Source organism: Monodelphis domestica, chromosome X, assembly GCF_027887165.1.
Source record: "Monodelphis domestica isolate mMonDom1 chromosome X, mMonDom1.pri, whole genome shotgun sequence".
Lineage (NCBI taxonomy): Eukaryota > Metazoa > Chordata > Mammalia > Didelphimorphia > Didelphidae > Monodelphis > Monodelphis domestica.
In genome coordinates this window covers 8,908,988-8,935,336 of record NC_077235.1, presented here as the reverse complement: position 1 = coordinate 8,935,336, position 26,349 = coordinate 8,908,988, and the positions used below count along the sequence as shown (strand labels likewise).

The following is a 26,349-nucleotide window of genomic DNA, read 5'->3' as shown; positions in this document are numbered from 1 at the left end:
AACAAAAGTGTTAGACCAAAGGGCTTCCATGCTTCCATCTGCTTGGCCATTCTTTGCTATATGAGTAAAAACTGGTGAAGCACTTACTGAATGGGTCGTCCCCTTCTGGGAATTCAGAGCTTTCCAACCAGCAACACCCATGTAGCTTGGTTTAAACTTGGGAGCTCTCTACAGGGCATTTCTGAGGGTGACATCTGGACCAACAATGGAGAAAGACCCAGAGGGTATGCCTAGGGAATTTACAGGTGACACCAAAGTGGGAAGGATAGCAAGTCTCAGAGATGTCAGAATCTTGATCCAGAGTAATCTCTGTTGACTGGAGTGACAAACTGAAATCTATACTATGAAAATGAACAGAGCAAAAGGCAAAATCCTGCCTTTAGGTTCCCAAAATGGTCTAGGTCATTAAAGCTCTAGATAACTAGTTTCTTTCCTGTTCCGGCAGGCTCCCTGAAGGTCTCCTCACACCACTTCCTCCCCTCTCCACCCAACTTTGGCCACGGATTATTCACTTTCAAAAAGAAAGAGCACAAAGTTCTTTTTAAAGAATATTTTCCTTTCCCCCCACAAAGTTCTTTTTAAAGAATATTTAAATAGCACTCAGTTAAGTTTGAAAACAGGGCTATTCAGTGGTGTCTCCACAGTCCTCTCCCTGTCTCTCAGCTCCCTTCCCCACACCAAAAAACCCCAACCCATTCCTCTCCAACAAACAGAAAGCCTGAACAGAACAAAAAGCCTGCACATCTAAGTGTGTGTGTGTGTGTGTGTGTGTGTGTGTGTGTGTGTGTGTTGCAAACAGATGGGCCGAATTTGATTCCATGCAATAAGCTGCTGTGATAGACTGAAGATGATCCAAAGAATTCCTGTGGGCCTGCCCCCCCCCAAGGGCTCACTTTCTGCTGGAGGAGGAAGGGATACAGTAGATAATTAGACAAGAACAGACATGATCATTTGAGGGGATAGAGAGCACTGATAAATTGGAGGATCAGGAAAGGCTTCCTGCAAGAAGGTGACACAAGCCCTGAGCCTTGAAGGGAGCATCATGTGTGTTTGAAGAGCATCCAAGTTGGGAAATGGAGAGTCTTTTTGTGAAGAACAGCTGGGTGGCCAATGTTGGTGTATTGCAGGGTGTGCAGAGGGGAGTAGTGTGTAAGAAAATCAGAAAGTTAGGAAGGAACTAGGTTGTGAAGGGCATCAAAGCCCCAAAGAGGATTTGCTGTATGCTCCTAGAGCTCCCAGGGAGCCCCTGGAGTTGATCGAATAGGGAGGTGCTATGGTCAGACATAAAGAAGAATGATTTTAAGGTCTGCTTCTGATACTAGCTGTGTGACCCTGGGTAAGTAAGTCATAAGCTTGCTGAACCTCAGTTTCCTTATTAGAGAAATGGGGATAATACAACATGTATAGTTTCTATCTCCCAGGCTGTTTGTTGAGACTCAACGAAAACCATGTACACCAAGTTTCAGATCCTCTATAAAGGCTCAGCCTAGCATGTGCTAGATCCAACTGGGGCTGCAGAAGGCAGAGGAGAATGGTAATGAATGACCTTCTCCCCTTGAAGGCTGTCTCCCAAGTCCTTGATGGTATGAAAAGCCCACCAGACTCACTACATAGTCTTGGCTTTTCCATGTCATGTGTATGGTCTTGGCCATGTCATATCACTTCTCATGGCCTCAATTTTCCTATCTGTAAAATGAACCAAGTTGGACTATTGTTGCTTTTCAGTCATGTCCAACTCTTCATGATCCCATTTGGGGTTTTCTTGGCAAAGGTCCTGGAGTGGTCCACCATTTCCTTCTCTGGCTCATTTTACAGATGACAAAAATGAGACAAAAAAGGGTCAAATGATTTGCCCCAGGTCACATACTTAGTGTCTGAGGCCAGATTTGAACTCGGGAAGAGGAGTTCTGATTCCAAGGCCAGAATTCTTTCCAGTGCTCTTAGGTTGAATTAGCTTATCCCCAAGGTTTTCTCTGAGCTCTAGCTAGCATATTCCAGTCTTGGTTGAGCCAAACAGCTGCTGGGCAGGGCAGCAGAGTTCACTGTCTCTGGGGCCCACCTCTAGCTCATCTTGTCTCTCCCCAGTGACTCTTCTGGGAAGGTTCTGGCCCCTGCTTTGGAGAAACACTGACCTAAAATGATTCTTTCATACTTAGCTCATCTATTACTTAATTTCTTTTAGGCAGAAAGAAGTCCACAAGCCATGTTGAAAAGTCTTTTTCTTTGGCATTAGACAAAGTGAGGCCTTCTGTCTTTCTAGCCAGCAGATGGCTCTGCTCTGTACCCGCAACAGGATTTCGAGTTATGATTATGGCACATCTCCACTTTCATTAGGAACAAGGATCCTACTCCTGGGTACATTTTACAAAGCTACAATCCACTGCCACATAATGCTGCCTTAGTAGAATTATCCTGTGACTCTGGTGTGGAGACTCTGTTCTGAAGGACATTGCTAGTTACAAAGGTTACTTTTGGGGCAGCTGAGTGGGGTGGCTCAGTGGATTGAGAGGTCAAGCCTAGAGATGGGAGGTCCTGGGTTCAAATATGACCTCAGACACTTCCCAGCGGTGTGACTCTGGGCAAGTCACTTAACCCCCATTACCTAGCCCTTACTGCTCTTCTGCCTTGGAGCCAATACACAGTATGGATTCCAAGACAGACATGAGGGGTTAAAAAACAAACAAAGGTTACTTTTGTGAAGCCCGATCTCAGTCTCACAGCTTGAACTTGACCCAGAGCACATCTAGAGTCTTACTGGTATCTCTGATGACTCCTCCTAGAGGTTTTTGCATTTGTGTATGAAGACATAACTCAGTATTTAATAAGCGAGTCTGAAATTGTTCTGTGATTGGCAGGAGAGACAGATAAGAGCACTCTTGCTCATCGCTCTGGGTATCTTTTTTCCCTTCCAGTTACCGTGCCAGCAATCTAACAGTTGTGCTATCACTGTAAACTGCCTGGATTAGTCCTTTTCCTTCAAAATCAACAAAGCCCACATTATCCAATTACAGGCCAAGAAATGCCTAATCTTCCTGACCAGCTGCCGAAGGATAGCACAAACATCTCTTTAATCAGAATTATATCATCTCATTCTTTCCTCTTTGCTCCTTGTGAAAATGGAAGACTAGTGAGCTTAGAAGGAAATCGTCTATCAAGTCATACTAAGCTCTTGGGAGACTTTCTTACAAAATATTGTTTTCCAAGACCCCCAAACCCTTTTCTTGTTCTATGCTTGTTGAGTTGAAATGGCCAAAGGAGAATAAAAGTTTGATGTAGCCCTATGGATCTTGACATGCTACCGAACAGAGTTTGAAATCTGTACCAAGTGCATGCGAATTTGCTGTCTGTGTGTCATCTTGGCATTTGGAAGCAGGTGAGGCTAATCTTTGGATCTCTTCTACCCAAGGGCTTCTAAGGCCGGACAAACTTTAGAAGATGCTGACACTACTGGGCTTCAGTTTATCAATGAAATTCAACCATTATTTCGAAGTATCTGTTATGATCCAGGGACATGGAGAGGCCAGTGCAGTGTAGTGAACAGAGTGAGAACCGAGGGCCAAGTCCTGTCCCTGGCACATCATTGCTCTGGTGATCCTGGGCATTTAAGTCATCTAACCTCCATGTGCCCAGGCAACTCTGACACTGTAAATTATAGACAAGTGGAAGGGATCTGCCCCCATAGACCATCATTGCCATCATTTGATGTGCCTTCTTTTAAACAATTATTTGCGGAGATCTTTTGTTTTTATATCACCTTCATTTCCAAATACAGCTCTTTTGCTTTCCCCTCACCAGAGAGCTAATCCTTGCGACAAAGAACCAAAAAAGAAGTAAAGAGGGAGACAAAACCCCACCAGCTCAGCAAAATTAAGAAACACATCCACTGAGTCTGACAAAGAGTATGCTGTATTCCATGCCTGTAACCCGCCACTTCTGCAGAGAAGAGAGGGAATTTCATTTTCTCCCTTCTTCTTTGGACTAAACTTGGCCATTATTATTACCTGGCATTTGGTTTCATTCCCTCTCCCCGCCCCTGCCATACCTTTTAGGTATATATTGCTTGATGTTTTCCTGGATCTACTTACCTCCCTTTTGCTTCACTTCATATCTTCTCTGTATTCTTCATAGTCAGCGTTTTCTCATAGCACAAAAATATTCCATTCCATTCTTGTCCCAAAGATGGGCATTGTATTTGGTTCCAACTTTGAGCTCTCATAAAAAGCACTACTATAAATGTTTTGGATTGTATGGGACCATTCCTCCTGCCTTTGAAGTCCTTCAGATATCTGCCTAGCAGAGTGATCTCGGGGCAAAATGAACTCTTTAATCACTTTCTTAGCATAATTCCAAATTGCTTTCCAGAATGTCTGGACCCCTTCACAGTCTACCTACAGTGTATTATTAGTGTGCCTGACGGTCAATCACCTCTCAAACATTGAATATCCCCATCTTTTCTGCTTCATGTGTTTATGTCATTTGATCATAAGAGAGAGATTTAGAGCTAGAAAGGACTGGAGAGACTATTGAGTCTGTTCCTCTACCCCATTTTGCAGATGAAGAAATAGGCACAGAGAGGTTCAGGGTCATGCAATGAGTAAGTTGTCTTTTCCCATTTGCTAGGTGTGAGGGGAAACTTCCCAGTTGTTTTGATTTGATTTTGTATTGGAAATTTGGAATATTCTTTCTTCCTATAGTTGACAATTGACCACTCATTCACTAGGGGGAAGTGGCTCCAAATTTGTGACACTACCCCATGTATCTTTGTGATTGTGGCTATATCTTTTTTTCTCCAGAGGGGGCAGCTGGGTGGGGTGGCTCAGTGGATTGAGTGCCAGGCCTAGAGATGGGAGGTCCTGGGTTCCAGTGTGGACTCAGATACTTTCCAGCTGTGTGACCCTGGGCAAGTCACTTGATCCCATTGCCTAGCCCTTAGCACTCTTCTACCTTGGAGCCAATACACAGTATTGATTCCTAGACAGAAGAGAAGGTAAGGATTTAAAAAACAAATTTTCAGGTCATGAAGTGCCAAAAAAGAAACACAACTTCATGGGCATTGAAAATGATAGAGATGTGTGGGCAAGGCTAGCCTTGGGCTACATTCAGCAGCCTTTTGCAGTCTAGAAGTAGTGACATGTAGCCTTCCCTATTTTCTAAGCCAAGACTTGCCATTTTGTCTAGTCTACATAACTCAATATAACATTCAGTTTCTACTGTAATTTTCCACATTGGAGGGAGTTGCAACAAAATGTTGAAACCCACACAAACTGGAATGTTTACAGCATACAAAGCAAAAGATACAATATACCCTCTAGCCACTTATCAAACAGCTAGCTGACTATGAACATGGATTACCAGTTCAACCCTATTATAAAGTATCTCACAAGTAGCCTTAGTGTAAGCCCCATATAAATATAGTATATTGTTCATCTTTCTCATTAGAATGGGAAAAACTTAACCTAGAAGTTCATGCCATACTTCAGTGACCCTTAGAGAACCCACTATATTATTGCCCATTGTAATGGCTGCGGAAATGGCTACAGTTTCCATCTAGAAGGAGACAAAGGCAGCCCTTTAAAAGTCACGTGGATGTCTGATCTGGATCTAATGAGTGCCCAGAGCCAAGAGATATCAAATAATCAATCATCATATAATCTCAGAGTTAGAAAGAACCTCAGAGTTCATTTTGTCCAATCCATCAATCAACAAAGTATTTGTTGAGCATCTGTTCTGTATTCATTGTTTTCCCGCTTCCCATCAACATTTAAAAAACTGATTGGGCTGCCCTAGGGGTATATCTTGAGAGCTCAACTAACTGGCATCAGACATCTGGTCTTCTTTCCCCAAGCATTGGTGTCCATGACTGCTAAATGAAGCTCATCCTTTTCACAATGGTCTCTAAAACAACTTTACAAGGCAAGTCCCCCCTTCCCCTTTGTGTATCTGTCTTGTGTGTGTGTGTGTGTGTGTGTGTGTGTGTGTGTGTGTGTGTGTGAGAGAGAGAGAGAGAGAGAGAGAGAGAGAGAGAGAGAGAGAGAGAGAGAGAGAGAGAGAGAGAGAGCGCACACTGAACCAGCTGGATTTGGGTAACCGTTTTTCTACAGTATTCCTTCTGGGCATCACAGAAACAAAAACAGACCGATGATTACATAAATGTGTTCTTGGAAAAAACTTGTATCTTCCTCCATCCTGTCCTTCATCTAATATCATGGACATATATGATAGTATGAAATAAAATTGACTGATTGAGCCTCTAGGCCAGGGGTCCCCAAACTTTGGCCTGTTCACCGTCCCTCAGACCGATGGGGGGCCATACTATAAAAACCTAACCCTAACCCTAACTCTAACCCTAAGCAGGCAGCAGTATACATAGTGTGGAATCCCCTCCACTCACCATGCTGACGTCTTCCATTGTGCAGCCACATAATCCTTTGCATGCGCCTCAGTCTAAGGTGCCACACAAAGGATTTTGTCATTGGAAGTAGTACTGTATGTGAGCGATACCACGCTTTGTGGTGCCACTACATACAGTGCTCCTCTCACTAACCATCAATGAAAGAGGTGCCACTTCCAGAAATGTGGTGGGGGCCTGATACATGGCCTCAAGGGGCTGCATATGGTCCCTTAGGGACCCCTGCTCTAGGCACACTGCAAATAATGGTATTTTTAAACAATTCAAATGCTTTTCCCATGTAGGTTTTTCTTCTTCTTTTTTTTTTCCATGTAAGTTTTTTTAAGACTTTCGGTTGATAGAAATCCTACCCTTTTCTTCCCAGGCTCATTTCAAAAGGTGCTCAATAGGAAATCCATAGAAAAGTTCTTTTTTCTTTTTCCTCACCCCCCCACCCCTACCATAACTTTGTTCTGTTTGCTGATCTGTGAATTAGGTTTTAAATTTCTAATCTGTAATGTAGCCATCTTTATCATGGGTGAGGAATATCCTTGGGTCAGTGAGGACCCCATGGTGACTCCTACTGTTCATAGGGCTGAAGGCTGAGATCCCTGGCTGAATGCATGAGATTACAGAACAGTGATCTTAAAGGGACACAAAGTTAATACTCACATGTAGAATCAGGGTCTCTCACTGAAGTATTTACTCTCAAGTTATTGGAAAGTAGGAGTTCCTTAGCCTAAAGGTGTCAGACTCATAGCTTCAAAATTCCTGATGGACCTCCAGACAGAAATAAAACTGGGAAATGTTTAACAAGATAAGTAAAAATAAAATGCAAAACAGACACCGCCATTTTGTGGTTGTTCTAAGTCAACAGTAACCTGCAGGGTTCCATTTCTATTTGAGTTCGACACCACTGACCCAGTCACTGTTAATATGTTTACTGAGATCTTTGGAGATACAACATTCTTGAAAATCTTACTGTGATTAACTGGATTTCATAAATGTCCTCATTTTAAACTTGGGCAATCCATTCTTTAAAACCAAAATAAAATCAGAAGAAAGGAACATTTGACCTGTTGTGAGGCTTTAAAAGTAAACAGCCACCTAGGCTTGGAATGAAAATAAAGCACAGGTTGTCTGCCCATTAACTTCGTTAGTTTATTTATTTTAAAGTGCCTTCTCAGTAAAGTATGTAGATCTCTATAATTCCTAAAGCTTTTTGGAAACATATCTTTGAGATCAGTACAAATACAGAGATTGGAGGGCGGGAGAATTACAAGCCGTAGGCTTCCTCTGGGCCTCTAGGTCACCACTGAAGGCCAGCTTCTTGGTACTGGTTGGTTTTCCAATCCACAAGTTGTGCTGACTAGAAGAAGGCTTATTTTTTCAGCACTCATTTATTTCAGTGATTATCTTCAAAGTGACATTCTGAAAATCTTGAATGAAAGTCAGGAAGAAGGAAATGAAACTGCAAGCCACTGTCCATTCAGAGATGGCACTGACTACATGATAGGTATAATCCATTTCCTCTGGATTCCATTGCAGCTTTGTTATGGAAATTAGGGAGGCACAGGCAATCATAGGAATAACAGCTATACATGACACAGTGGAGATGGCCATCCTTATGTGGCAGATTGAAATTTTGCTCCACTGAGGGCACGACTTGTAAGAGATGATAGACTGAAGGAGTATGTACATGACACCACAGACAAAAACCAACAGCTTACCTCCATCATGGATCACGGGAAGAGACAACTCCTGAAAACTGGCCACAATGCCCATTCCGAAACAGGCCACTAATCCAACAACTAAGGCCACCAGGTTAGCAAATGGATTGCTGAAATAGCAGGTTTGGTTTTGCTTCTCCACCATTTTGTATTTCATGTATATGGTGGCTGCACCAAGACATGCAGAGAAGTTGAACATGAATCCAAAGATGCCACTCTCAGGAGGGACCGTTCCTGTGTCACTGATGTATGGAAGGAAGGGGTTGACATGGCCGAAGAACACGGCAATCAAGTATGAAATGATGAAGGCGGAAGAGGACCATATGACCAGGAAGAAAGGGACAAAGGCCATCCCTTTCAGGAAACACAGCATCCTGGAGTCTGGAGTGGGTTGGGAGAAGGCAGGACCTGGCCAGAGGTGGTGCTGCGAGATTGTACCTCCCTCAGAGACTGGATGCCAGCAGAAGTGGCAAAGGTGGGGGTCGAGGGGCAGTGGGCGCAGGCGGATTTCCAGGCTCTAGCCCTGGTCGCAGTCCTATCTCAGGAGAGAGGGGGAGAGAGGTGAGCGAGAGCGAGAAAGAACGAGGCGGTGATCATGCATGTAGAGGGCCAGGCTTGTTACCTGGTGAATCAAAGTCGAATGTTGTGAGCAGCAGTTGGGAGGAAGTGGTTGCTAAGGAGATGAAGTCACAGTGAATTCTTGGAGCTGGGGGCGGGGCCAACGCCAACGGCGCCATCTTCCAAGATCCCAGCCTCAGGTGGACGGGGCTATATCTTTTCTTTTTTTTATCATTGACATTTCTTTGCCTTCTTCTTTAAAAAAAAAAACCCAGACCAAAGCCATTATTTGTTAATTCTTCGCTTACATAGAAACAATTTTTCATGATCGTTTTCTGACATTTTAGGATTCGGGTTTTTCCCTCCCCGGGAGGTACCAGTAAGGCTCCATCTTTCTAACAGAGAACCCAGAAAACCTGTAGGCAGGTCCAAAAGCGTTTATAAGGCATTTACTATGGTCGAGGCACAATTCAATTCAGTTCAATTGGAAACTAATTATTAAGTGCCTACTGTGTGCCGGGGGCAGAGAGTCCAAGTTTTCAAAGACACTTCTGATCTACTGGAGATCCATCCCCAGCAGCCAGTGGTTCCTGGGCGATTTGCCTTCTAGTGGCTAGAGGTCATCATTGTCGTTTGTGATGGCGGCTTGGGCTTCTCTGTACAGCTCACTGGCTATGCTAGTGCCAGTACTCATCTTTCTTTATTAATTTGAAAAAGGAAAAATGGAGCAAACCATGGGGAAGGCCGAAAGCTAACTTGGAGCCCCTCCCTGTTCTGTAGACATATTCTCATATGGATGTGAGCCTGACCACCTTAGAAGAGCTGAATGACAAGGAGAATAAAATGGAGTTCAGGGTTGAATTTTAAATGTTACAAAATGTGAGTTACTATTATTAAGAATAAGATGGGGCAGAGAAATGATTCTGGCAAGTTAGGATTATGGGATCCTAACACTAGAATTAGAAAGGACCTCAGAATTCTTCTAGTCTGACACTTTGGGAAACTGAGGCTCTGGGACTAAAGCGACTTGCGTAGCTCTCCCATAGCTAATAAGTGCCGGAGGCAGGATTTGAATTCAGGACTTTCTGATACCAGATCCAACGTGACATTCATGACATTTCCTACTATACCAGAAGCCCAGTTTTGTTGTCAATCAATCTGGCCTGACTCTGTATGACCCCATTTGGAGTTTTCTCTCCAAAGAAGCTATAGTGGTTCCCCATTTACTTCTCCAGCTCGTTTGACAAATGGAGGAAACTGAGGAAAACAGGGCTAAGTGACTTGCCCAGTGTCACATAGCTAGTGTCTGAGACTGGATTTGAATTCACATCTTCTTGATTCTAGGCCTATCTACTGTATCACCTAGCTGCCCCCTGGAAGCCCATTTGTTTTCAAAATTAGATGGCTCTTTCCCTCTTGAAGGTACATGAGATCTAACTACCCATTATCCATTTTGTTTATTGGGTCCGTTAGACCAGAGAAGAAGGCCTTGTGGCATTGCTTCTGATTAGCAAAGGGTTAACTTGCTATTCAATTGGAGTAGTGTTCTAAGAACAATGGAGGGCATCTGGGAGCCAAGAAAAGGTGAGTCACAGGTGACTGACAGGAGGATAGGAGAGTAGCTATCAGTGCCCTAGTTCCATTGGATGGCCTGGCTCAGGCAAGGAGCTCCAGGTGGGACCAGAGGTTCAGCAATTAAAGAACCACACTGGTACCTAATCCAGAAAGGTGGGGTCAAGCTCCTTCCCTCTTCCAGGGCTGGAATACACTCAGGAGACCTAGAAGAAAGGGGCCTGTGAATAGCATCTTCATGAAACAAAAACATCCCTGAATAATAGCTGTCATTTATATAATGTTTACAGAATAATTCATGGATATTATCTCATTTTGTCTGCACAACAATGATTTGATTCTGAGAAATAAGGGCTGTTATCCCCATTTTACAGATGAGGAAACCAAGGCAGGAAGAGGTGAGTGACTTGCCTAGGATTTATGGCAGAAATTAAACTCAGGTCTTCCTGACTCCCAGTTCAACATTCCAGCCATTATTGTACCTAGATGACTGAACAGCAATGATTGGAAATGATATTTCCAATGAAAATGTTCCTCACTTTACTTTCTCAAAGGCTCAGTCCAAAGGCCTTCAACATGGGCAGAGATTGCCGTTGCTGATGACTCCAACTTGGGTTTTCCAAGAACCCAAATGACTTGCTTATGAAGGGAGGCAAAGTATTAAACACTCCAAATACTGCCTTCCTGTTACTAGCCCAGGGCCATCCATTTCTTCTGCTGGCTTAGTGGATTGCCAGGAGAGCTGATCTGTTCTGAAATCCAAAGAACCAACTCTATTTGCCTTTTCATCTTGTTTTTTCCCCCATTCAGATTTCACTTACTTCTCTCTAGATGGTGTTGTTGGACTTGTTCCTCTACTAACATCTTACCAATTATATAAAATATCTTTTAGTCTTGGAGAGATTCATCTGTTTCAAGAAGCTCTGATTCAACCCCTATGGCGTGCTCACAGAGGCAGCTCGGGATTGCCACTGCTGCACACTGCTTTTGAGTCCCTGGGCAGGTCACCTAACCACTTGCATTGCCCAGGGCAGCTCTCTAGGGCAACAAGCCATGGGTCCTATGGGGAGAAACAAAGACCTAAATGAGAGTGTTTGCCCTTAAGGAACTGGACAGAAACAGCCTGAATAGATGCAGATAATAAACACAAGGTACTGGGCAGAGGGGTGGGGGCTTGTGGCTTGGGAAACGGTTTTCTGTTCTAAATCTGAGCCATCTGTTTGGTTCCATTTTCTACATCTCCTGGCTCAGAAATAACTTTTCCCCTAAATGGTTTTTTAAAAAAGCTCATTCTGTTTGGCTGTAAAACTGTGTATTCCTTCTCTCCCAGCTCTTACCTTTGACACATTGGCTCTGGATCTGGTACCCGAGGGCTATTCACTCAGGAAGGGAGCCCTGCCAAAGGGCAATGCCGGGTGGGCACAAGTGGTAAAGGGCTGAAGAGCAGAAAAGGAGATGGGCTGGTCACGTGTGGAATGGGCAGCCTGGGGCTCCCATGGTGTCCATCATGCAAAGCATGCTGGCTCTTTGGGGGACCCACTGTGCAACACGCATGGGAGGATGTGGTCTAGAGTCAAACAGAATGGCCACTTTGAAGAGATCCCTTAGGCGTTCTTTGGCTTTGGTCAGGCCCCTTCTCCTCTCTTAGTGGGTCTCATGTTCATCCTTTCAGTAAAATATTGGCTAAAAGTCCTCTAGGGCTTCTTCCAGCTCCAAAATGTCCTCTCTGAATATTAGCAGTAGCTTAGGTTCCTGTGGTGTTTGATCATTTACATATCCTTCTTGATAACAATCCTGCAGGTCGTCTAAGAGGCGGTATGGAATCTGTGGGGAAAGAGCTGGCCCTGGACTCTATAAGACCTGGGTTCCAATCCTGCTTCAAATACTTACTGGCTAGGTGATACTGGTCAAGTTACTATAACCCCTGCCTTAGTTTCCTCATCTGAAAATTGAGACAATTGGACCTCAATGTCCCTTTCAGCTCCAAATATATGGTCTATTAGACTTTCATGTTAGCCATCATGATACAACTAAAGAAACAGCCCGGCCTTTATCTCCTCCTCTGGTGTCTCCTCTGGTTATCTCCTACATTGCCATCACTTGCACTGTCACCTCTTTGTGGCTTCAGCCTGCCTTTCTAGTTTCATCTCACACCAGGAATGGCAGTTGCTACTGTTCTTTTTAACCTCTCACCTTCCATCTTGGAATCCATACTGTGTATTGGTTCTGAGGCAGAAGAGTGATAAGGGCTAGGCAATGGGGGTTAAGTGACTTGCCCAGGGTCACACAGCTGGGAAGTGTCTGAGGCCAGATTTAAATTCAGGACCTCCCATCTCTAGGCCTGGCTCTCTATCCACTGGGCTACCCAACTGCTCCCGTAGCTGCTACTGTTATTGTCCTCCATAAAAGCTTCCATTCTGGCTAGAGTGGTCTAGCTGGCCCTTCCCACTCTTTTCCTGCCCTTTCCTGCAGCCCAACACATAGACACCCGGCTCCATCCCTTCTCCCACTCAGGCCCAGCTTCCTAGTCTCAGTAGCAGTTGCCCATACCTCAGGCCCATTTCCTTCTTCAGGCTGTTTCCAGCTATTGGTCTGGCCCAAGGCAAAGTGGGCACAGCCCTCTTTCCTTTCAGCATACTCCTACCTTGGGCATCCACAGTGTGGAACAACAAAAGCACACATAGCTGCCCCTTTCTAGGAAACTTGCTTCCCCACATGGAGGAAAAAAAACTCATTTGAGGCTCTACCATTCATTACCTCGGCACCTCCAACAAATCCTCTCTCTCTCGGTGGGCCTCAGTTTCTTCCTCTTTAAAACCTGGGTGTTGGATTGGATAACCTCTAAGGTTCCCGCCAGCTCTTGGGCTATGATCTTTTGGATCTAGTGCAGTCTTCAGATTCATACCCAGCTGGTCTAAGGAGGCTGATGTGCTTCCCCAATGCTGACTGCCAGGCCCCAGATGGGAAAGCAGTATAATCCAGAAAATCCATAGTCCGGTAGATGCCAGCAAGAAAGTGGGACCAGGAGCAAGAGCGAGAGATCATTGCTGTTCAGTCTGAGTGCAGCCCTCATCAGGGCATGCATGCCAAACAACCCAAAGGGAAGCCCCCATAGTGTCAGCAAGACTCATCTGGGCAGGATTTTCTGATGGATGTGGACGAGTCACACAGGGTGGGGTGTGGCTTGGGCTCTGCACCCCTGGAGAAGGTGCCCATATCTGCCAAATCTCAGATTCACTGGCGTATTGTAATATCTCTCCCTGTAGGAAACGTGACTTTGGAATACTCAGCAAAGACTTTGGAGAACCCCATCCACCATAGCCTATGGAAGCTAGGGCTTGCTGGAACTATAACCGGAAGGAGATTTCCCCTTGATCGATGCTTGTGCTGGGAATAGTGTATGCCTCTTGGAAGTCAACAGAATCTGCAAATCCTTTCAGCCCAAGCCAGAAGCCGTGCTCTAGGAATAGTTAAAGGAGACCTGGTTTTCAATACGTTTTCAGATGAGCCATGTCGAGGAGTGAGAAATGGGTAGGCGATCCAGGATCTCAGGCACCAGCCTTCCCACACCAAAGCGCAACAGTGAGTTGTAGCAAAACAGGAAAGGGGGAAGCGACAGTGTTAGGTTATAGGATGGCAATCCAGAGGGAAACAGGCCTTAGAGCATTTTTAAGCTGTTACCTTCCATCTTGGAATCAATACTGTATTGGTCCCAAGGCAGAAGAGCCATAAGGGCTGGGCAATGTGGTTAAGGGACTTGTCCAGGGTCACCCAGCTAGGAGGTGTCTGAGACCAGATTTGAACCCAGGATTTCCCATTTCAGGGCCTGGCTCTTACCCACTGAGCCACCTTGTTGCCCCTCCTTGCAGCTTTCTTTATTCTTCTGGAAAACACTGGGGAGGTCTAGGCCTTTGTGACAAGGAAATCACTTTAAAAGACTGATATATATTAATTTAAGGTCGCCAAGGAATTCAGCTATGTAATTCCTTAATGAAAACTCAAGTCAGCAGTCAACCTTTTATGGAGTTTAATTACAAACAGGAGGAAGAAAGGTATTAGAGAGAGAGAGAGAGAGAGAGAGAGAGAGAGAGAGAGAGAGAGAGAGAGAGAGAGAGAGAAGAGAATAGGGCTTAAATACCCCCCCCTCTGTTTAGGCTGGGCCAAAAGGCCCAAGCCCTTAGATAGCTGAGGCAAAGAAAAGAGATCAGTCCCTATCACTCACGTGACCAAAATGGAGAAACAGTCTCAGGGGCCTCCACCTCCAGCTTCCTTCAGAGCAAGCTTCTCAGAGCACAACCTCTCAGAGCAAAACCTCTCCGAGCAAAACCTCTCCAACCTCTAGTCCTCAGACCACGCTATCTTTAAGGAAACCATCCAAGTCCCCTCCCCTCAGTTCTCACACCTACCAGTCACTGTCCATGTCTTCCCTGTGCCAATGGTGGCTCTAGCTTAACCCAGGACCGCCCAGAGGTCTCTGGCTTTGCACATGTCTGTTGAAGGTCATATTCTCAAATAATTAAATCTTGATCCTTTGCTACAGCCCTTCCTAAATCCTGTTACCCTGAGTAGGGTGGAGATTGGAAGTTCCAAGACCTGGTTCTGTCATTCCAAGTATCTCTATTGTATCAATTCTAAAATCAATCATGACTCAAAGAACTTCCTGTTCTATGCTTAAGCATAGGTCAAAGCCCTTTCCATTGTTCAGCAAAAGGTTTCTGTCCTAAAGTAATCTTAAGTAGGGAGGAGAAGGACCCTCCCATGCCAAGGGGGGGTTCACATTCCAATAGACTATCAGTAGGAAATTTTTCAAGTATGAAATTTCCCAATGGTGAAATTTCCAACATTTATAAGTCTAAGAAATTTTAAGGTTTACACCTTGGACTCATATATTCATTCATTTGTTGATTCCTTTACTGAACCAGCATTTATTAATGCTTTTTATTCAAGCATTCATCAATGGCAGCCCATGTGCTAGCCACCAGGGATTCAAAGATAAAAGCCAAACCAGTCTCTGCCCTTGAGGGACTCACAGGGATTATATCAATTGTGTTGTTGACCACATGGCATGGCAGTGAGAGCCCCCAAAAGACCTGGATTCAAATGGTGCCTCTGCTACTTCCTAGCTGCATGACCCTGGGCAAGTCATTTTTGGTCTCGCCATGGCTTCCTTCTCTGTAAAAGGGGGATAATGAGGCCTTTGGGGCTTTAGCTACTAGGCTTGTTGGGAGGATCAAATGAGCAGCCCCAGGAGGCCCCAGAGCTCCCAAGTCCTTCTTGGTTTTGTCCGTTTCCTCACTTTCCTCTGGTGTGGATGCAGTCTATTCTCCTCAAAAGAGGGCGGCTATGGCCCTGGTGTTCTCAGGGCTTGGCCCGACTGGGTCTGTACTCCATTCGGCCCTGTTGGTTGCTTAGTTGCTTGAACGACTCTTTTTTTCAGCCGCTTGGAATGGCAAAGACTCGTGTTCCTGGCGCAGGTGTGTACTGAAGCCCAGCAGTCAGTCCAGTGAAACGCCTTGGCTTCATCTTAATTCCCTTCTGGCCATCTGGCATGCCAGGAAGTCTGATCAGATGGCAGAAGCTGAAGCATCTGCCAGCGAGAGCCTGGATTCTGGGCAATGACGCAGCCTTCAGCCTCTCGTGGGCCATCCCGGGGAGTCTGGAGACTAAACATTCCCTCCAAAGGCTGGGGGCCAGACGGATAGGGCGCGCAAGCGTGGCATTGTACAGGGTGGAGGTGAGGGAAGTTTTCTGTGGGCCGAAGCTTCCAAATACCACCAGCGGGTGGTGCTGTGTCCCCACTCTAGTTTCCTAGCTGTTTGGCTATCAGCTGACACTGGGGCCAGGCAGGGCAGATGGAGAGAAGTTTGGTAACACTGAGGAAGAGTAGCACGCCCCATGGGGAAAATGTCAGTTGGCTCCATGTGTGAGCGTGTCTGTGCATATGTGTATGTGTGTGGCCGTGTGTGTATTGTGTGTAGGGGTGAAATGACAGCATTGGTGTAGGTGGCCTCCGAGGTGCCTTCCAACACTAGGACATTGGCTCTAGATGAAGGCTACCCACCATAAACTCTGAAGCTGTTGCCCTATGAACTTGGGTTCAGATCTTAGCTGTGCCCCTACTACCTATGTGACCTTAGGCAAGTCATGTAACTGCGCTGGGCCTTGGTTTCCTCTTCTGTAAAAGGAAAGGGTTGATGGTCCCTGAAATGCCTTCCAGTTCTAAGTCTATGGTCCTCTGACCCACTTCTGAATAAAAGCTTTCTTTTTAACCCCGAAGTCCAAATCTGCCTGGCAATGTATAGGCCACCAGGCACCTGGAGGCTGCCAGGATCTCTCGGAAGAGAAGAGGGCGATCTCAGACCACCAGACAGATTTGACATCCTACTTGGTTACCGCATTGATCAGAATTCCAAAGTCTTCCATTATTTTCCTTTACATAGTTGATAGCAACTCTCTAAGCATACAGGAGAGGAAACTGAGGTCCAGAGACAAACGGATTTGCCCACGGCCACACAAATGGTAGTAATTATCAGGCTGGCTCCAAACTCAGGGTCTCTGACCCCTAATTCAGTGTACTTTCCCTGCCCAAATTTCCTTCGGATGAAGGCATTCACAGGGATCACATCTACTGCATCTCCCCCATTTTGTTGAGAAAGTTCATGTTTCAGGAGAATTGGCTTTATTTGGGAACGTCGGTTTTTGCTGGCCAGTTTTGTTTTCCTGACCCATTTTCCCTTCTCTTCTGCTTGTCTCTTGGCTGATTTCAAGTATTAGCTGCACAGCAAGGCCCTAGGAGGGAGGCTCTGATGCTCACTGAATGGGTCATTGACTTGCTATGTGATCTTGGGCAAGGCACTTAACAGATGAGGCCCACATAGGTTAAGTGGGGTTAGAAAGACTCAGAGGACTGACTTGCTTCATCAAATGTGTGTCTGCATCAGTGCTTTCTGCTGACAAATGCAAACAGTCCTCTCTCCTCCCTGCAACTCAAGTCAACAGCCATATATAAAAGGCCTGCTGTGTGTGAAGTACTATGCTTGGCACTGGAGCTACAGAAACAAACATCAGCTAGTCCCTGCCTTGCAAGGGAACTTCCATTCTCCTGGGGATACAAAACACACATGAGCACAGAGAGCATGGCCGAGGCAGTAAAGGGGGTCCCTGTGCCCATTCGCATCCCTTTTGCTCCCTTGGTTCACTCTGGGTCCCTGAGAATTCTTGCTTCTTTTTGGAGGATGGTTGAAGGAAGTTTGAGTTTTAAGGCCAGCATTTGACTTTAGTGGATTCTTCAGCTTTTATGATGCTTTGGGTTCTCTGCTGTGGATGTTCCTTGCACATGTGTCCCTCCTTACTTTCACATCCTTTGCCAGTTTTGCTCATGTCTTTCCAGAAATTCTCCGTAGAGGATCCACCTAGTGCAACGTTGGTGAACCTTTTAGAGATTGAGAGCCCAAACTGCACCTTCAAGTCACTTGTGAGCTCCCCACAGTACCCTAGGCAGAGGAGGGAGGAAGTGCTCACATTGGGTGGTTGGGCAGAGAGGTGGGTCATGTGAAAAGTGTCCTTAGGCGCTGTGCAGAGGGGGAAGGGAGCAGGCCCCTCCATGCCACAGGGGCACACAAGCCATGCATTCACCGACACGGAAGTGCATAAGAGTCTTTTCTCTGGTTCTGTTGATATTTTTTGGATATCAGGGCAGGGCCCTATTAGAGGAAATAAAATATTGCACTGAAATATCTTAGTGTGGTAACTTCCTCTGCCAACACAGATTTAACTCATTGTCTGTGTTTTGGGCTCCATGTTGGGAAGAATTCTCTAATGGCTGGTATTGTCCTAGGGGTGGTGGTGGATGTCCTTTCCTTGTAGGACTTCAAACAAATACTTGATGGTCACTGGCAGAGGGGATTTTGTTTGGGTATGGTGTGGGCAAGATGGTCACTTGAGTCTCCTTTAACCAGTCAAGCATTTATTAAATCCCTCTTGTGTATCAGGAACTGTTCTGAGCACTGGGAATACAAAGACAAAGACTGAAACAATCGCTGCTCTAGAAGGATTGCCATGCCTCTCTGGAATTCTGTCACCCTGTGACCTTATCTATTATCTGATTGGCACTTTCCTTTCCTTTTTATTGATGACTCTCAACTCCAGTAGGATGTTCCTTTGTAACAAAGAAGCGTTTTTGTCGTTTGGTAGTTTTCCGTTTGTGTTGAACTCTTCCATTTAGGGTTTTCTTGGCAAAGGTACTGAAGTGGCTTGCTATTTCCTTCTCCAGCTCATTTTACAGATGAGGAAACTGAGGCAAACAAAGTAACTTGACTTGCCCAGGGTCTCACAGCTCATAAATATCTAAAGACAGATTTGAACTCAGGTGTTCTTGACTCTAGACCTGGTACTCTCCCCACTGAGCCACATACTTGCCATATAATTAATTAAGAAGCACTGAATTGTGCTAATTGTGCTATTTTTGCAAAGAAGAAGCACAGTTAAACAAAACAAGTCAACATATTGGTCACATCTGACACTATAGGCCTCGATTTGCTCTCCCCATAGTACTCTGAGTTTGACTTCTATTTAGTAAAAACAGTATTTATATAGCTCTTTTATGTTTGCAAAACACTTTCTAAATATTATCTCACTTGCTTCAAATAACAACTCTGTGGAGTCGGTGCTTTTATTATTCCCATTTCCAGATAAAGAAACAAAGGCAGGCAGAGATGAAGTGACTTGGATCACACAGCTAGGAAATATCTGAGATCGAGTTGGAACAAAGGTCAGCTAGTCTCCAGACTCAGAACTTTGTGCACTGTGGCATTGCCTAGCCACCTTAGAGTAGTTCCCCACATTCCCATTTCAGAGAGTTTTTTTGAAAATTTTATTCCTTGGTTACAAGAATCCTATTCTTTCCCTCCCTTCCCTCCCCCCACCTCCTTCCCATAGCCAACGTGCAATTGCACTGGGCGTTACATGTGTCTTTGATTGGAACCTATTTCCATGCTGTCGATGCTTGCAATAAGATTATCATTTAGAGTCTCCATCCCCAGCCATATCCCCTCGACCCACATAGTCAAGCAGTTGTTTTTCTTCTGTGTTTCTAATCCCACAGTTTTCCCTCTGGATGTGGATCTCATGTTCTTTATCATAGATCCCTCCAGTTTGTTCCGGGTCATTGCATTGCCACTAATGGAAAAGTCCATGACATTTGATTGTGCCACAGTGTATCAGTCTCTGTGTACAATGTTCTTCTGGTTCTGCTCCTCTCACTCTGTATCAATTCCTGGAGGTCCTTCCAGTTCACATGGAATCCTTCCATGTTATTATTCCTTTGACCACAATAGTATTCCATCACCAACATGTACCACAATTTGCCAGAGAGTTTTTAATGCAGTAAAACTTAGAAATGAAACGGGGTTTGGATCTTTGAATCAATCTGGTGGAGAAGAAAATGGTATTTTGAAGTATATATATATTTCTCGAATGTTTAATCTAGACATGCTTGCATGGTATCTGACTTCTTTTTCTCAGAGTATAATTCGTAAATTCGTAAAAAGCACAGCCAAAGTATCAGTTCAAAGGCATTTCTAGGCACCAGTGATAATCCAGTAGATTTGGGAACCCGGCATCGGGAGTAGTCCTTTCAAAGCAGATCAGAATCCATCCTATTCATGGCATCCCATACACCCACCTCGGGCACTTTTTTGGGCTTCTGACAACATCTGAAGGAACCTAGCGATAGAGCTCGTTGGCTCTTTACCTGGCTTTTCACCACATGATCGACCCCTACTGCCTTTTTTGATTGTATCCATGAAACTCGCCATACTCAACATTTCGGTCAAGGCCACATAAATTCTATTTCTTATACTTTTGATGCAAATATTTATTTTTCTTCCAGCAACACATGGTCCAGTCTAGCCTTCCACCAAGACCCAAGCCCTCAAGCTTCATAAGATAGGGGCGCCCAATGAAATATTTGAATGCAGACCTAAAGTCCAGTTATCTTCTCTCTCTAGAACTGTCTGGGGATAAGACCTGGATTGCTGGGTTCATTTCAGAGGAAGCAAACACTGACATACTCAACCAGGCTGCAAAGAATGTCTGTGATCCAGCCTGATTTACCTGGGAAGAAACTCTCTTGTGGGCAAGAAGCTGGTGAAGTTCTCCAAGGACCAAGCATCAGGAGCATCCCTTTCAATCATAAGACTAGAGCAAAGGATAGCAGGATACTACAATGGAAAGTGCCCTGGACACACAGGGAGGATGTAGGTTCAAGTTTGAGCTCTGCCACTTACTACTGACATAACCTTAGTCAAGGTGCTTTACTTCTTAGCCTCAGTTTCCGCATCTGTAAAGTAAGGATGGTTGGATTAGATGACCTCTAAAGTAATTTAATCACTTTGTATTTGCTCAGTATATACTCCTCTGTATATATGTTGTCTCCCCAAAAGAATATAAACTCCTTAAGGGTAGGGACTCTTTAGTTCTGCCTCTGTATCCTCAGTATCTGACACATAGTAGGCACTTAATGTTGGTTGATTTATTGAAAATCTCTTCCAGCTTTAGGTCTCTGATGCTCTGATTTTATGACAAGAAAAGGAAAAAGCCCCCAAACCGCTCAGCAACATGGAGGCAGGTTGTCAAGAGGGCAGCCTAATTAGAGGCCCCTCATTTATTATTCTGGGAATTCTGGGAGTATGGCACTTGAAGATTAAATGGTTGCTAGATGTGCAGTGTATTTTCTTGAAAATAGAGCCTGCTTCCCTTGTTTCTGCCTGGCCTGGAGATGGCATGGTGCCAACTGTACAGCTGCCCAAGAGCATAAACAAGGGACCCTTCAGATTCTTGCCCCCTCCCCCTGACTCCACCCTCTGAAGAAGAGCAGGACTTGCTCTTACATGCACACTGTACCGAATTACCGCTGCCCTTTAGCAGGCTCCTCCAAGGACACAGGTGGGAAGGGGTTGGGAAAGCTGGGGGAAGGAGGCTCTGCTGTCAAGTGTGCAAAGGGCCCACCCATGACTCCCCTTATGTGCCCAATTTCACTCTTTTTCCCCCTCAGTGAAAGCCTCTTGGCTTCTTTAACCTCATCAACTGTGTGTATGGTAGGGGAATCATTTGGATGGAAAGGAAGAAGGAGCTCCTTATTGCTTCTCATAACCTTTTCCAGGAAAGAGGGAGAAAGTGACCTCATTTTAGCCAGGAATACTTGCTTTCATCCTTATAACAGAAATGGTGCATGGAAAATAGAATTGGGAAGACGTGGGGCAAAACCCTGCCTCTTACAAATACTGATTGTGTGATCTTGGCCCAGTCCCATGGTGTAGTTTTTTAATGAAAAAACCCCTACCTTCTGTCTTAGAATCAGTATTGTATATTACACATCACTACTGTTTATTGGTTCCAAGGCACAAGAACGGTAAGGGCTGGGCAATGGCAGTTAAGTGACTTGTCCAGGGTCACACAGTAGTTCTCATCAAGAGGGTCAACCTGGTGACAGTGAGGGTAGACCTTATAGGATGCCCCACCCCTACTTTTCAAGAACTGGGTGATTGGAACCCTAAATCACTAGGAATCCTTGTCACTGAGAAGAGGAAGAACCCATTTGAAACTCAGGAGTATAATAAAATCAGAATCACTGAGTCTCTGGGTTTGATGAGACTTCAAAGGGCCTCTTCTCCAGTCTGTGCCTGCCCAGGAATCTTCTTGACTCTGTATTTCCATCCATTCCCCCAGTTCGATCATCTCTGCTGTTTCTTATCCTCAATCTTCCTTGAGAAAATCATTTACACTGAGTGCCTCCATCCTCTCTCCTCTCACTCTGTTCTAAGACCTCTGTACACTGGTTCCTGACCTCATGATTTGGCTGAAACTGCTCTCTCCAAATTTACTGACAGTCTCTTAGTTGCCAGATCCCATAGCTTTTTGTCTCAGTCCTCATTCTCCGAGACCTCTCTGCAACCTTCAGCACCATTACTGATCACTCCTTCATAGTCTCTTCTCTCCATTTTCAGGATATTGCTTTCTCTGATTCTGCTCCTGCCTATCTGACTGCTCCTTTTCAGTCTCCTTTACTCATCCAGTTACACCTACTGTCCCCCAAGGATTTGTCCTAGGCCTTCTCTTTTTTTTAAACCCTCACCTTCCGTCTTGGAATCAATCCTGTGTATTGGCTCCAAGGTAGAAGAGTGGGAAGGGCTAGGCAATGGGGGTCAAGACTTGCCCAGGGTCACACTGGTAGGAAGTGTCTGAGGCCACATTTGAACCCAGGACCTTTCATCTCTAGGCCTGGATCTCTATCCACTCAGATACTCAGCTGCCCCCCTAGGCCTCCTCTTTTTAATCTTTACATATACATGCATAGATACACAATGTACATACATGTGAATATATAAAATATGTATGCATACATATGCTGTGTCTAATCTCTCTTCTCTGTCTCTGTCTCTTTGTCTCCATCTCTCCCTCTGTCTCTCTGTCCCTCCCTCTCTCTCTTTTTCTCTGTCTCTCTCCTTCTCTCTCTCTGTCTCTCTCCCCCTTTGTCTCTCTGTTTCTCTCCTCTCCGTGTCTCTTCTCTCTGTCTCTGTCTCTCCCTCTGTCTCTTTATCTCTCTGTATCTCTGTGTATGTCTCTCTCTCTCTGTCTCTGTGTCTCTGTCCTTCTCTGTCTCTCCTTCCCTCCTAGAGTGGTGTCTGGGCATTTTGCCTTGGCATTACTGCTGAATATATAAGTGCTCTTGTCATGTCGATGTATGGAATTGTCCCATGCCAGTGAGGCTATTTTTCTCCTGTCAGTTCACCACATTCATTCATTCTTACCCCCTTCCCTTCCCCAAGGCCTCATTGGAATTCATTCCAAATGCCTGATCTTCAGTTTTTTCCCAGACTGAATAGCTGTGCAAGACGGGCTTTAAATGGATTTTTGTATGAATTCTTGGAGCTCCATAGGAAGGCTGTGTTGCAACTTTGAAAGGATCTGGCACCCAAACTAACAAACCAACATGGTTGCTAGTATCTTGTTACACACGATTTGTCGAAAATGAAGGCATAGAAAGAGAAAAGGGCCTCAAGAGACTCTCCGGGAAAACATGTTCCTGATTTGGGAGCAAACATCTGGCCCTCAGAGCAGTGAAGAAGGGCCACAGGTACTGGCAGTCTCTTACCTCTGATTAACCAATCCCTCTGTAATGACATTGCTTTTCCCTGCCCGGTGGAATAAAAAGAGGCTTAGGTTTTACATGGCCCCCTCGTTATCTCCTTTCTGTTCATTTAGACTGATCTAAACCAGTCCCCAAACCAGGGAGGCCCACGAACTCCAAGTCTGATCATCTCGATTATTTGGAAACCCAGAAATATCTAACTTGCTGTCCTCACAAATCCTGAGACCAGATGAATGTTGGAGTGGAGTGGTCGTAGCTCATTTACCATGCCGTGTTCCCTGGGAAATGAAACATTAGTCTTCCAACTCAAGTGTTTGCTCTTGGACCCATAATGGGTAATACAAACATATGTGCGCAGAGAAGGAACATTAGAGGAAATGAGAGATGGCTTTTTCTCTCCCCTTTAGAGAGCTTGTGTACCAGAAAGAAGCGATTAGAAATGAGTATCAATGGCATTCATGTCTCTCTTTAGAGCTGGAAGGGACATTTGAGTCTAGTCCAAGGTCTGCCTTTCACAGAGGAGAAAATGAAGGCCCACAGACTAACTTGGGGTTGGGAACATAATCGGTAGCAGAACTGAGATGCCAACCCAGGTCTTTTGACTCCAGATCCAGTGTTCTTTCCATTGGATCATGCCAACATGGCCTGAGTTTTCTGTTTTCAGTGCAGTGCTTTTTGTTTCAAACTAGACTAGATATTTGAATATTTTATTTAATTAAAATTATTAGCAATAACCTTGGTACATCATCTTCATTTTCAAATCTCTTCCCAGAACTTTGATGCAAGATAATCTGCCAATTGTTTCAGTTTACTGCTGCTCCTGACCCTGTATCCCCAGTTCCAGCCCCCTAGCCCCCACCCCAGGGAGCCATCCCTTATAACAAGTAACAAAAATGAGGGAAAAAAACAGTTTGGCAAAGCTAACCAAGACCTCACCAGAGTTCGACCTCATGGACAACATTCCACACCCCTAAGCTTCCACTTTTGCCAAGAAGGGATGGACATATATCCTCAGATGTCTTCCCTGGGGCCGACTTTGGTCATTTTCAGTTCTAAGTTTTCTGTTTCAGCCTCATTCTTGTTGTTCTTTCCATGTGTATGCTTTTAGTCATCGTGCATAGTGTTGTCCGGGTTCCAGTGACTTAATGTGGCATCAGTTTATATCAAAATTCAATTATTAAAAAGAGCAAATATTTCTTAATCATAGACAAATTCCATTCAGTGAATCTAGGCCTATTAAAGATCATTTTTTGATGTCAATATTCCTCTGGTGATGTTGTATGGCTTCAAGTCACAGAAGGCTGAAGTTTCTGGAGAATTAAAGTTAAGAATAATCTAAGGGGCAACGGTGGGGGGGCATATTGTTGTGTGCAAACAGGCTGTGATGCCTTATGAGCAAAGACATGAGGTAGGACAAACAGCATAAAAGATGGCATCAAAAATGTGTGATCCAGAAAGAAGAGGTTTCAAGTCATGTGGCGAGACTGAGGGATAACCAATAGATAGCCCAAGGTTGCTCTATTAATGTCCTCAGAATGTCTACAAACTTGAGGGATGCAGCAAACCCATTGGATCCACCCACTGGGTCAGACTTTTGGGAGTACATAGATAAGAGTTGATCCAAACGGGCAAGCATGGATGGTTTGTGATCTGAATCTTCGGAAGGAATACCTACATTGATGAGACCACAGATCAATTGGAGGAATGAAGGATAAGCATGTTATTGATTCTGTATATTACCTGTATTCTGGGAGAATTTTTAAAAACTGAATTATAGTTTTATTATAGTGTACATATTTTTATTATCTTCACATATATATATATACTCCTACGTGTGTATGTCTATCATATATGTGTGTGTATATAGAGAAGGGGGAGTAGGAGAGAGAGAGGGACAGAGAGGGAGGAGAGAGAGGGAGACACAGAGAGAGAGAGACAGAGAGAGGGGGGGGGAGGATGAATATGCAGGTGATTTAAAATTGTCTTCCCTAGAGGGGAAGTAACAGTTAGACTAGGATTTTGACAGTTGCAAAGCTAAGTTTCCTATGACTCACAGTTGGATGAGATAAGACAGAACTGAGGCACCAATCTGTAGATGGAAATCAGAGCCAAGAGAGCCTTTGTGCCATCTCATCTTTAGAACAGCACGACTTAACTCCCTCATCCATCTTGGCCCGTGCTACTGAGTTTCAAGGATTTCTGTGATCTGACAAAAGAAGCACACTGACCTTTGATTGGCCTGCAGAGATTTTATTTCAGATTTATTTTCCACAGAGACAGAGAGAAATTACCTGTCTCAAGAAAGCCCCAAGTAGTCACAGTTGCTTTCCGTGGCTCCACTGGCCTTAGGATCCTTTTGAATCACAGGGATACAGTAGAACCCCTATTTGGTCCCACAGAATGCTGGAGTCCAATTATAGCTAAGGTAGAGGTCTGTGGCTTCAAGAAGGTCTTTAGGCAAAGAAAGGACCATAGACAAAAGGGTCTTGGCTTGAGCTCAACCTACTTCAAATATTCTATTTTCTCCAATCTATGGTCAAGCCTAAGTTATGCTCCCAGACCTAGGGGCAGGAATATGCTTGGGTCAGCTGACTATTTTTGACTCTAGAGTAGTTACTGCTTTATAGAATTCTTGGTCAAAAGAGGCATCTGCCCATTGGGATGTTTATGGGAAAACCAAACCTATTTGCATATAATTACATTATCACACATACAGATTTCATTGAAGTTCTATCTAACATTCCATCTAGCATGTAGGTAATCCCAGGTTCATAAAGTCTTTGCTAAAGAGCATGGGTTCTGGAAGTTCCCTCCTAAGCTAGAAAGGCTTTGAGTATGGGCTCCACAATGGGCTGTATGGATAGTGTCTGAGGACCAGTCTATTCCAGTATAGAAAGGCTCCTCACCAAACTGGTACAGTGGAGGGATGCTGTTTTCAGCCACAGCAATGC

General features: G+C 44.7%; 2 protein-coding genes across 4 annotated transcripts in view; one reads left to right on the top strand and one right to left on the bottom strand.

The window, feature by feature from the left end:
* Positions 1-26,349, top strand: part of KLHL13 (kelch like family member 13) — a 296,890-nt gene that overhangs the window by 38,445 nt on the left and 232,096 nt on the right. The window lies entirely within an intron of this gene.
* LOC100022505 (DNA damage-regulated autophagy modulator protein 1-like) lies at positions 7,535-8,748 on the bottom strand. The gene has a single exon (XM_056809604.1). The coding sequence runs from the start codon at positions 8,489-8,491 to the stop codon at positions 7,778-7,780; it is 714 nt and encodes a 237-aa protein (XP_056665582.1). The 5' UTR covers positions 8,492-8,748; the 3' UTR covers positions 7,535-7,777.

Excerpts from the sequence above, each read along its gene's own strand:
- LOC100022505 (XM_056809604.1), bottom strand. The coding sequence starts at position 8,491 with ATGCTGTGTTTCCTGAAAGGGATGGCCTTTGTCCCTTTCTTCCTGGTC.